General features: G+C 43.0%; 1 protein-coding gene across 1 annotated transcript in view; it reads left to right on the plus strand.

The window, feature by feature from the left end:
• lrrc7 (leucine rich repeat containing 7) overlaps positions 1–12,567 on the plus strand; it is a 63,276-nt gene that overhangs the window by 27,891 nt on the left and 22,818 nt on the right. The window contains exons 4-17 of the mRNA XM_070908969.1: positions 595–712; positions 1,040–1,118; positions 2,118–2,207; positions 2,946–3,002; positions 4,387–4,450; positions 5,050–5,124; positions 5,225–5,369; positions 6,252–6,324; positions 6,588–6,605; positions 9,447–9,576; positions 10,031–10,146; positions 10,422–10,491; positions 11,700–11,799; positions 12,137–12,261. Of these exons, the coding sequence (XP_070765070.1) occupies positions 595–712; positions 1,040–1,118; positions 2,118–2,207; positions 2,946–3,002; positions 4,387–4,450; positions 5,050–5,124; positions 5,225–5,369; positions 6,252–6,324; positions 6,588–6,605; positions 9,447–9,576; positions 10,031–10,146; positions 10,422–10,491; positions 11,700–11,799; positions 12,137–12,261 (1,260 nt within the window). The remainder of the gene's footprint in view (positions 1–594; positions 713–1,039; positions 1,119–2,117; positions 2,208–2,945; positions 3,003–4,386; positions 4,451–5,049; positions 5,125–5,224; positions 5,370–6,251; positions 6,325–6,587; positions 6,606–9,446; positions 9,577–10,030; positions 10,147–10,421; positions 10,492–11,699; positions 11,800–12,136; positions 12,262–12,567) is intronic.

Raw genomic sequence — 12,567 nt, forward strand, 5'->3', positions numbered from 1 at the left:
AGTTTCTATTTTTACTTCTATTCCTATTTCAGTTTTATGCACCTCTTATTATTGATATTCTCTCTATTTATCTGCACTTATTTCTGTCCCCCTGTGCTGCTGTCACAACCAATAATAATAAAGTCTTGTCTTACCTTAACTCACCTGACTTAAGATTTAAAATCTGGTCCATAGTATCGTTCTGGATTCGGAGAGCGTTTTCCCTCCAACGCCTGTGCTTTTACCTGTGTGTTTTGGTATTTACAGCATGGCCTTTCTGTATTCTATCCCTTTTTATGCACGTGCTTTCACTCTTGTGTATGTTTTGGCATTTGCTGCACTCCTATATTTTTAGGGCGCATTTCTCTGAATGCTTTTTGCTCTCACTCGAGTATGTGTTTTGTCCCCAAGGGCCACCGTACGCAGGAGATTAATTCTGCATTATTCATGGGAACAGGCAGCTGAAATGGCACTGCTTTTCCACAACATTAAGTGGTGCATGCCTCCAGCTGACTTTCTCGCTCTCTGTCCTTTTGTACTTTTCTGCTAAAGGTCTGCGTGATTTTGCCAACAGACTATAATATTCTACCCCCCACCCCCCCTGTGTTTCCATAGCAACTCTTCAACTGCCAGGCCTTGAAGAAGCTGAGCATGCCCGATAACGACCTGTCCAACCTGCCCACCTCCATCGCCAGCTTGGTTAACCTCAAGGAGCTGGACATCAGTAAAAACGGTAGAAATCCTCTCTGTGTCAGTGTCAGACGACCTGAACAAACCTGAAAACAAAACAACAACAACAACAAAAAATAAAACTAAGCAAAGTAAAAGTCTTCAGCAAACTTTATCAACTGCCATTTGAATTACAATCCCTCCAGAGTACAGTACAGTATGAGGAGGCAGCCCAGAGTAAAACCTCATGGCCACAATAATTTCACCAAAATATGGCAAAATGTGATGCCGTCTAAACACTGTAGATAATAATTCCTCTACTGTCTTAATAAGAATTCACGCAACGCATGCCTCCACATCTCCTCTTCCCTCTCTGTGTGTCTCTCTCCAGGTATCCAGGAGTTTCCAGACAATATCAAATGCTGTAAAGGCCTGTCTGTGGTGGAGGCCAGTGTCAACCCTATCACCAAGTAAGGCGCTAACACCCACCTTGCGGTGGCACACCTTGCGTATATCACGACTGCCATTGGAGAGCCACAGGAACACTAGGGCCTCTAGCTTTGATGGCAGCAGATGTGAATGTGTGTGGTCAGCACACAGGTTTGTTTTACGAGTCGAACACACGGCTGCGCTAACATAGAAACTGAGCGATGTAGAGCTAATTTATCCGAGCATGCAGCCTCCGGATAACAGCCTGAGGGAAAACACTGGCTCTGTCCTCCAAAAGGTAAACAGCTCTCAAACACTTTCAAATTGGCTCGTTTGGAGTATTGTTTCCATTTTCTATTGAAGGTAAAAAAAAGAAAAAGAAAAAAAGAAATGGTGTCGCAAAGAGTTGCACGTTTGCTTGATAGCACTAATTGTATCATTGTTTGAGTGGACCTGGACTCAGTTCAGCATGTAATGGATTGTTTGATGAATGCGCCACGTGTTTATCTTCATTCTATTTGAGCAGATTTCTCAGAGTCAAGTCACTGTTGGTGTTTTTTAGTTGTCTTTTACGTATTCCAGCCCATGCGTTTAGCGCACCACAGAGGCGCAAACTATTTTATGACCCTATACTACAACCTTATATATCCTATTGGCTCAGCTATGGCTAGACAATAGAAGATATAATTGCCAGTGCTGGTGTTGTTTACCATTCTGCTATGAAGCTACTGGAGCATTAGGTGATATTCTAGTAATTGCTGTTTTCCTGTCGGCGGTGTAACGTCCATGAAGCACGACTGGATCCAGCCACACAGTAAACTGCAGACAGCAATGCTTCTTTTACTTTGTGTGTGTTTGCGTGCGTGCGTGGGATATGAGTCATCTGCAGGCTAACAGCAGTTTGCTGTTTCTACAGGGAACAATGTCCGTGTTTGAATCCACTGAGGCCCTTCGAGAGGACACACGCTTTCTTTTCCTCATTCTTTCTTTTGCACATGTTCTTACTGTCTGTCTTTGTTTCTTTCTCTCTCCTCTCGCAGACTCCCAGATGGTTTTACGCAGCTCCTGAATCTGACCCAGCTCTTCTTAAACGATGCCTTCTTGGAGTATCTGCCGGCCAACTTTGGCAGGTAAACCCGATGCATGTGATTGTTGATGTGTGTGTCTGTGTTGGGCGGGGTGTGTGTTTTTGTTTTTTTTTACATATTTCAGGCACCTCTAATTCAGCCTTTCTCCTGCATGTACTGCACATAATCAAATCATTTTAATTATTCAAAGACGCTGAGCATGCCCAACATGCCTGAGGATAGAGCCTGTTATGGCCTTTTTTTTATCTTTGGGGCGTCTTTTATATTTGGGCCATGTTGTCACCTCACAAAAAAAAAAAATATATATATATACGACTACTCCTCTATCCATTCAGTCATCCTGCCCTCCTCTCATGAACCCATTAACATACTTTTTTTAGCATTTTATTGAGGTAAGGGTCATGGTGTTGTATTTTTGGTTTACTGCTTGCTTATTGCTCCATTCCCAACAAGCTGTTTTGCCGGTCTGCAAATTCTCTTATTGCGAGTGACGGCAGCTGAGATCCTGCGAAATGTGTGGAAGCTCAGAAGTCCTCTGAGCTGAAACATCTCCATGGTGGTGATCAACTGTAATGATGTGGAGTCATTTTTGACTGGTCAGTTATTACGTATCCGCGTTATCACTGATGAGGAAATAAGTTTGACGCTGGTTCTGGAGTTGAAATAGGGATAAATGGGGCGGATTCTACCCTCACATTATGTCATAAACAACTGTTGCAATTGACACCGAGACGTCTTTCAGTGCACTAATATTTTCTTAATGTGCCTTCTGTTTTTCAGACTCTCCAAACTACGGATCCTGGAGCTGAGAGAGAACCACCTGAAAACCATGCCAAAGTAATTCAAACCGCCGTATGTGTGTGTGTGTGAGACAGAAAGAAAAGAAAGGGAGATGCAAAATGTGATTCTTTACGCGCCACTAGATTGTACACACACACACACACACACACACACACACAGATGCTTCATGATACCACTGTGTGTATGCTTGCTGTCCCAGGTGTCCAGATTAAAACTGTTATCCCTGCCAGGTGTTCTTGAATACTGATGAAGTCTGTCATAACAGCCATGTGTTGTAGTTGTAGAGTATCAGTGTTTTCAACTACAACAGATTGTGAAAATAGCTGATACTAATGACAATAATACTACTTCTGCAATTACTATTGCACTTTTAACCGTGAATATGGTTCACAGTACGGGGCCGGTTGTTGGAAGTGCTTTCTAATCATGTAGGGGACATTTTGACTCAAATCCAACGTAAGGCTGTGAGCACCGCCAAAACCGCGCCACCACTTTTTCAACTAGCTAACCTGAGTGAAGAAGAACGGTAATGTGCTCACCATGTAAATGAGACGGTAGAGCATCTGTAAAAGGAAGGACCTAGCTTCGGTAAACATCAGCCCCCAGGAAACTGTGCCACATTTGCTAATATGTTGTATGTCTCGCGCTAGCGTAATGAACAATGCTGTTCATCTTTGAGGTCATGGGCATACATCCTAAACACACACCCCCCCCCCCATGCAAGGAGAATAGTTGGGATGAGACACTAGCCTGCCACAACCCAATGAAAAAGTAGTCTATATGGGCCCTTTGTAAAGAATCTTTCCCCGCAGTTAATAGAGCAGACACTTGATAACGGTTATGTCTTGGCTTTGATACTTTATCCTCAACTTTATTCAAATTATAGGAGCAATTTGCTCGAACACGAAACTTGTTCTGTTATTCTCTCGAAAGGAAAATGGTCGTCGCCATCGTCAGTGGCAAATAATCCCCGGCCGCGTTGTAGTCGCTGCGTTTAGATGAAAACAGAGCCACAATAAACCGAGGACGGCTGGAACCAGCCAGCGAAGCACAAGTGCACTGCGATGCCTTGCAGTAATATTTCAATTGATTCAGAGATTTAATTAAAGGGTTTATTTGTTAGATGCTCAAAAAATATGTGCAGTGAAATGCATATTCTAAAGGCTGTGCTAAAATGCTAGTATGCAATGAATAATAGTTAGCATGATTCGATATGATAATTAGAATAAAAGTGAAAACAATAAGAAAAAAAGAAATACAGAGGATAGAAGTAGGAATACAATAACAATACATTGATAAGTATGTGTGTATTGGCCTGAAGAGAGGTGGGCTATGCATTTTTTCAGTATATAAAGATATAGTATAGAAGTAGTATAGTATATATATATAGTATAGTAATCAATGTATTCTCTCCTCTCAGGTCCATCCACAGACTGACACAGTTGGAGAGGTTGGATCTGGGTAGCAATGAATTCTCTGACATGGTGAGACGGATTGCTGTCATGTGTTTTTTTTTTGAAGTGCAGCATGAATTGAATGCACATGTGCTGTGATCACAGGAAGCTCCATTAGTCAATGTCTTGGTGGTCATATGCGCTGCCTTCAAAGTTCACATTTCAAGACCGAATGTGGCATATGGTGAATCCTCTTTTAGGCAGGAGCAAGTTCAGCCTACTATCCTTCAGTTGGACCCTGAAATGGGACTCAGCGGCATGATGGAGGAAGGGAGGGCTGGAGGGAGGCTAACAGGGGGTCAGACAGGAAGTCGGCTGTGACAGGAGTAGGTTGGCTGCATGGTCTGCTTCCTGCCAAGAGAGAGAAAGCATGGAGGGAGAGATTGCCAGTCTCACCCACTCTACAGACATTTTTTAAACAATTTTCTTTACTTATGCCAAAGACTTGGTCTGAATATGCACTAAAGTTATCTTTTGGATCTGCACACGTTCACAACATTAGTTGCTGAGACGGCGTCCTTTGATGTTAATGAATAATTCAATTGTTTTCATAGAAATAGCTACATATTTTACATTTGTTGGTTCGTGAGTATATGCTGATATGGACTCCTCTCCTCTTTGCATGTCAGCCGGAGGTGTTGGAACAAATCCACAACCTACGAGAGCTGTGGCTGGATAACAACTCTCTACAGTCTATACCAGGGGTAAGAACACTGACACTTTCAGCCCTTACAGTGGAAAAAAAAAAAGCAGCACTGGAGGTGAATGACACTTTCCTTTCTCTCCTCGCCTTCCTCTCCGCAGTTGATAGGAAAACTTCGTCAGTTGCGGTACTTGGACTTGGCTAAGAATCGCATTGAGACGTTGGACTCGGATATTTCAGGCTGCGAGGCCTTAGAAGATCTGCTGCTGTCCTCCAACATGCTCCAGCAACTCCCTGACACTATAGGTACACACACAAGCACATGCGCGCATGCACACACAGAGACACTCATACACTTTTCCCAATTTGACGAAGCTGTGGCAAAGCATTTAAATCCCCGCCTATTTAAAGCAACTGCGAGGAGCTTTCACTTTGTGTTGATTTTGGCGGCCCCTGTGGACAAAGGCGGTCACCGCCACGTGTGTTGTAAAGATCTTGATTGGCTAGACACGTGCACGTGTTGTGGAAGCGAGTGAAAGAAAGACGCAGCACAAGGCTTGAGTTAAACTCTGCATGTCAACTTTGACACAACAAAAAGGCAATATGCAGTGAGGCCGTAGTGATTACCTCGTCCCTACCAACTAAGGCCTAAGCTAGCCAAGCTAACGTTACCTAGAGCCAGCCATGGCAATCAAAACTCGCTACACATACTGGAAGGGCAAAGCCTTCAGTGGTCTATCCTCTCAACTTTATGCAAACTGCAGTCGATTGCCTGGTGCACGTTGGTCATCATGCTCATAATCACAGAAAGCTTTGCGGCGTTTGCTTTGCTTTGTCGCCCAACGTATTCCATAAATAAGAGCACACATATTACATAATGTGGAAACTGAGATTTTCTTTGCTTCCTTTTAACTGGCTAATGCTGCCCGGGAAAATGTAAGCATAGGCTGTTTAACGGTCTGCACGGCGTAAAACGCTTCGGACCCGGTGACGGGAAGAATTGCTGTATGCCCACAGAAACAGCCCACCTTCTAGCTCAGTGGCCCCCAACATTGGAGCTCAGTGTATACTTACTGAAAGAGCAAATACCTTTGCATGTTTGTGTGTCAATGTGAATGTGTGTGTGTGTGTGTGTGTGTGTGTGTGTGTGTGTGTGTGTGTGTGTGTGTGTTTGCATATATTGTGTAGGAATGTTGAAGAAGCTGACAACATTGAAGGTAGATGACAACCAGCTGACCTCACTGCCTAACACCATCGGGAGGTAACAAACCTGCACACACACACACACACGCACACACACACACACACACACACACACACACTCTCATGCTCAAAAAGAAATAATAAAGCGTAGACTTTTGTTTTATTTTGAAAACACCTTCAACAGTATTTTGTCAGTTTAGAGATTTTCTCAGCAGGTTTATCTTTGGTGGGCTGTTGTTTTCCTTGTTTATTACTGTTGTTATGCTGGCTGATGATTGGGGGGTTCTGTGTGTTGTATTTGCTGCGTTGCCGTGGCGTTAGTGCGAAGCCAAAGCAAGGGTGAGTAACATTAGCCTACTGGATCCAGGGGTGCGTTCAGAGACAGACAGATGTTCAACTGCGTTACAGATACAAACACACAAGCTCGTAACTACGCGGGTCTGTGAGAAACATGTTGAATCAATGCAAATTACATGCAAACATAAACTTTAATTCGGTTTCAAGGCATTACGTGATCGTCGTACTTTTGCCTCCCAAACTTTTTTTCAATATTTGGACTCAATATTTGGATAAAATCTCCATCCTTAATTGGATTGGATTGTGCTATACCAGCCCTGCTAAAACCTACAGGGTTGAGACGGAAATGATTGCATGTAAAATGATTACAGTAATTTGATTACAATCACTCTCATTATAATCCATCACAATGCAGATTCAATCACAGAAATCAGCTGCTTTTGAGAGAAGATCAACATTTGTTGAGTCAAGCAGAAACTTTTTTTGAAAGGAAACTCACTCGCACTCGCACGTTTTTTTTTGTTTTTTCCCCCCCATCTCTGCATACTTGAGAGATTGCTTGTATTGTAAGAATGAAATTCTGCTCACATTGCAGACTGCGAATAAGAACAACTTCTCTGTTTGACTCCAGGATTGATAGGTTTAGGAAGAAAGACAATCCAAACAAGGCCCACAGCAACAGAAATATGGACTGAAACCAGTTTGAGTTTGAATAAATTGATTTTCTTCCCTTTTTTGCTGTTTGAAACAGTTGATGATTTGGACGGCGTCGCTAATTATACTGTGAATCAGTCAGTCTGTGATGGATTACACTTTTAAAAGGCTGAACGAGTGCCGCTTAACATTCATTACCATATATATATATATATGACTTAAATGTCAAAATTTGCAACATATTTGTATCTGAACGCTCTGGAAACATGTTGTCTTCCTGAACAAATCCCAGGTTTTAGCCTCAATAAGTAGTAGTACTGTAGATCCATTGCTGCCCCTCTGATTAAACCAAAAACACTTCAAAGAGTCTACCCCTCTGTTTCTACATGGGACAACTCTATATTCCTAAATAAGTTAATATTTTATAAGTGTATGTATCTGCAGAATGAATGCCTGTACCTCAACCAATGCTCCATTGTATTCCCCTCTGGCTGCTTCAGTAGAATATGATAAACACTGTATTTATATGCAGAGCTGAATCAGTTGATAAGTTACTTGTCTTGTATTGTTATACAACCTCTAGGCAATTAAAAGCAGAAATCCATAAACAACTGCAGTTACTTTCATAGAAAGAGCAAGTGAAGTCTTCTGTTTCGCTTCCTTTAATGTTTAACATACTATAGTACAGATGTAAAATAGGCCATCATATATATGTATATGTACACCAGGCGGCTGTATAGACTATATATCTCATATAAATATGGGAAGGTTCTCCCACTGCTTACATACAGTATGTGTCAGCTTAACATGTCAGTTATAATGACTGCTGTCTCCGAGTTACTACACCACAACCGCAGGGGACTTAAAATGAGTGTGCAAGCAGGGTTCAAGTTTCTTGCATAGCACCGGCAAGAAAAACCTGCACAAAAGCTTGCGTGCCCAAAGGAGATTTTATTCTAGAAAGTGACCTAGTGACGGGCCACTGAGCGACACCTGCCGCTGAGTGTAAGATTATTGTTTGGCATTGACGGCAGCCAAATAATCTCGGGCGTGCTGTTAATATGCGACACATTCTACCCTGGCTGTACGTTTTTGTGGGAGAAGCAGCAGGAGAGAGGCAAAACGTAACCTTGCCTTAAATCCTTAAATCTTGACATAGATTGTTAAACGCTGCGCTGCTCCTCTCTCCTGTCAGGCCGTATGGTGGCCCAGATGGTCACGGCCCATTGGGAATAATAGCAGACTAATGCAATGTTAACAGTGACAGTACATTAATGTAAAATTGTTGTCTCATTAGCATTAGCCTGCTGTTAGCGTGCTGCCAGGCCAATGATGGCAGTCTGGGGGGTGGCGGGTGGGGGGTGGGGGTGGGGTGGGTCAGGGTGTCCTGTAGAGAGGGCCTGCCATGGATGTTACTGTGAATCTTGGTTGAGTGGAGAAGTTGAGATCCAGGTTGAAGAATTTCAGACATCAAAAGGGGATAAAGTGGACGGGTGGTCAGCAAACAAGGCCTGACTCATGTAGGTAACACCAGCCTGACATTGATTGGTTGGTTGGCTGAGTTAATAAGTGAATAACTGGACGATTCTTCAATGTGATGATCTTTGCCTTCTCTCAACACTCTCTCCTTCTAAGTTGTGGCCCCCAAAAAAAACCTTTTGGTAAACACCTTCTTTACAGGATAAGGCTGGTGCCATTCTATATTTTTCTTGTTGTCAGCAAACCTCCACAAAAGACAAAAAAACCAACACTGTGTTAGTCCTTCTCTCAATGCTTTGCCACATCCGCAGCCTGCCTGTGGCACTCAGATCCAAGCCAGCTCATTCCTGCTGTAAAACCTTTAAAGAGTTTAGCTTTCTTAAACAGCCGGGCACTGTAGTTTTGAGCGGACGTTCCCCAAACAGGAGGCGTTTGTTTGGGACTATTTTCGGCTCCAGTTTCAGCTTTTGGGGTCGACAAGGGAGCTCTGTCGCACAGAGGAATGAGTCGTGTCAAGCTTTTGGCTACTTGATGGCAGGATGAATTCATTCTTGGTTCAGTTTTTTTTTTTTTGTTTTTTTCTCACAGGGCGTGTTGACAATTGGAAAAACAAAGAGTAGCGCCACCCTTATCCTTTAAAACCCATATGTGTAAGTGAGCTAAGGTTGCAGCAGAGATTTTGCAGCCTGCAGAATAATTTCCTTTCCTCCTCTGTATCTCTTCCTTTCTGCCTCTGTTCCTTTCACCCAGTCTGTCTCTGTTGGAGGAGTTGGACTGTAGCTGTAATGAGTTGGAGTCGTTGCCTCCCACCATCGGCTACCTGCACAGCCTGAGGACCTTCGCTGCTGACGAGAACTTCCTCTCAGAGCTGCCCCGGGAGGTAGGAACGTCAACGCAGGAGGAACACCCACATGTCCTCACTGCAGTGCCTTGATATTATTTAGAATTATATTATCAGTTGATTTTAAGCAAGAAATGCCGTACATTATCTGCTTCCAGCTTCTCAATCGTGACAGTTTGCTGGTTATCGTTGCTTTCTATGCCAATAAGTAGAATATCTTTAGCCGGTGAGACAAAATAAGCTATTTGAGGTGTCACCTTGAGCTCTGGGGCATTGCGATGGCCATTTATCCCTATTTCCTGACATTTTATAGATCGAGGAAATCGTTAGTTGCAGCCCTGATATTCTTCATCATAGTAATGTAATGTAGCTTGTTTAAAGGTGTCCCTCATGCAGCAGATATTTCCCCGTATTTGCCTTAATTGTAATGTGATCTGATGGTTTGTGTGTGTGTGTGTGTGTGTGTGTGTGTGTGCGTGTGTGTGTGTTTCAGATCGGTAACTGTAAGAATGTGACCGTAATGTCATTGCGGTCCAACAAACTGGAGTTTCTTCCTGACGAGATCGGACAGATGACCAAACTACGAGTCCTTAACCTCAGTGACAACAGGTACACACACACACACACACACACACACACACAGGCAGATGAGCAAACTATGACTGAGTGGAGACAATAGATGCACACACACGCATATGAGGGCAACATTTTCTCAATGGCCGTTTTGGTTCTGTGGTTGCTCTCACGGCCTGCAGTTGCCATGGGAATGGGTGAGTGTGTTGCCATGGTTACGTGCTCTGCAGGCTGTACAGTGCGTGGGCAAAAGAAACATCTCTTTTCTCTCTTTCTCACCCTCCCTCTGTATCTCTCTCTCTCTCTCTCAGGTTAAAGAATCTACCGTTTACCTTTACGAAGCTGAAGGACCTGGCAGCTCTCTGGCTCTCTGACAATCAGGTATCGCTCTCCCAGAGACTGTACCTGCAAACACACACAGCTACTGGATATATATATTAGTCAGATAACCAGGCTTTTATATGAGGCAGGCTATTCGCAAATGGCGGTTTTTGCTCTCTAAGTTCTCCGTCCATCATACCCCCCCCCCCCCCCCCCCCGTCTTTATGTGGGGTTGGACATTATTTGTTCGGAGAGACCACGTTTGACTTTATACAAATCCTCTCAACAACAACGCCCAGGCTCCATAACAAAATCAGCATTTTGTAGTGAGAATGCAGAAACTAAACTAAACTGGCTAAAACTACTAATATGATACGGTGGTGTCAATTAAGTATTTGGAGATATCGCTCCGGCCTAGATCACGTGTTATTTGGTTGTCAACCGCACTGTTTTTCACGCCACAAAAACATTCATCAAGACATTTGAAGTTCCCCTTGAAGTTTGATCAAATGAAATTGAAATCGAAGTCACAACAACACTGGATCCTTGCTCGCTGCTAAAGAAGAAAGCTAATTTGAAATTGAAATGCAATTTGTAAAATGGTGGTTCGGTCTTCACATTTACATTTAAAATTTGACACTTAAGCATGCATATTGTGCGACAAATCTGTCGCCCAAAGTCAGTGATTTCATTTGCACTCGTCATTTCGTGCATTTCAACTGGCTTGAAGATTCAGCAAAAAAGTGAACGTGTTATTGCATCAATACATTTGAACTCTCTGTGTGCCATAACGTCTCTAATGCCATCACATTACCATTTTAATAGATATTAATCAGTGCTTTTCACGAGGTGAACATGCATATTAAAGAGGTATTTAGCAACACATCTGACTTGCTATTCAGGTAGCAAAATTCAATTTGTATTACAGACGTAAAGTAAACACTGTCTCCCCTCTTTCAGTGTTACTGCTGGCACTATTAATTTGCAAATTCTTTCCAAGTGATTTACGTGAATACTTTGGCTGTCTCCCACCTGTCAGTCAGGCAGGGTTTGTTCCAGCCTCTGAATAATGAAGTGAATATGAAGTTTCCTGTAGCCAATCAGATATTCTAATAACCAATCAGCGAGCAGCATAGCTTTTTTTTTTTTTTTTCAAAATTAGAGGTAGGATGAGGTTTAGATTAGGAATTGGGAAATAAATGTGATCAGTGAACGTCCCCACAAGAATACTAATATAAAGATGTGTGTGTGTGTGTGTGTGTTTGCAGTCCAAGGCTCTGATCCCACTGCAGACAGAAGCCCACCCTGAAACCAAACAGAAGGTTTTGACCAACTACATGTTTCCTCAGCAACCGCGACATGATGAGGGTACAAACTGTGTGTGTGTGTGTGTGTGTGTGTGTGTGTGTGTGTGTGTGTGTGTGTGTGCTTATGTGTCTCATATTGTGTAGACCAGGGCCACCAAATGTTTGCTTTATTACACTTAGTGATATTACAGTAATAGCATTTGTCACATTATGGGATGTTACGTGCTCTGATGTCATGTGTGCCAGTGTTTTTGTACAGGAATGTGTGTTATTTGTGTGTGTGTGTAAATTTACATGCGAATTGAATGCAGCAGTATTTGTGTAGAAATAACCGTGTCTGACTCTCCTTAACCTGGTCCTTGATGTGTGTGTGTGTGTGTGTGTGTGTGTGGGCACAGATTACCAGTCGGACAGTGACAGCTTTAACCCTACTCTGTGGGAGGAGCAGAGACAGCAGAGGATGACTGTGGCCTTCGACTTTGAGGACAAGAAAGAAGAGGAGGACAACTCTGGGAAGGTCAAGGTCAGCTCTTCCTCTCTGTTTCTGTCCGTCTGTCTGTCTCTCTTCAGAGTCGCTGAACAACTCCGCAAGTTTTGCAAGGACAAAGAGCACCTTCAGCTCTTGAATTAGGTTGAAGTTCTCCAGGTTGAGTCTTCAGTGCAAACAAATCAGGGCACTGAAAGAAAATCTGTCTCACTGAGAAAAAGTCAAAGGTTACAAGACTGTGTCGACAAGACTCCAAGGGTTGCTTTGCAGAACAATACATATTTGAAACAAATTCACTTTCAGACCCTGACTGCACTGTTGAATACATTTAGTAACTATGGA

Source organism: Enoplosus armatus, chromosome 7 (assembly GCF_043641665.1).
Source record: "Enoplosus armatus isolate fEnoArm2 chromosome 7, fEnoArm2.hap1, whole genome shotgun sequence".
NCBI classification, from domain to species: domain Eukaryota; kingdom Metazoa; phylum Chordata; class Actinopteri; order Centrarchiformes; family Enoplosidae; genus Enoplosus; species Enoplosus armatus.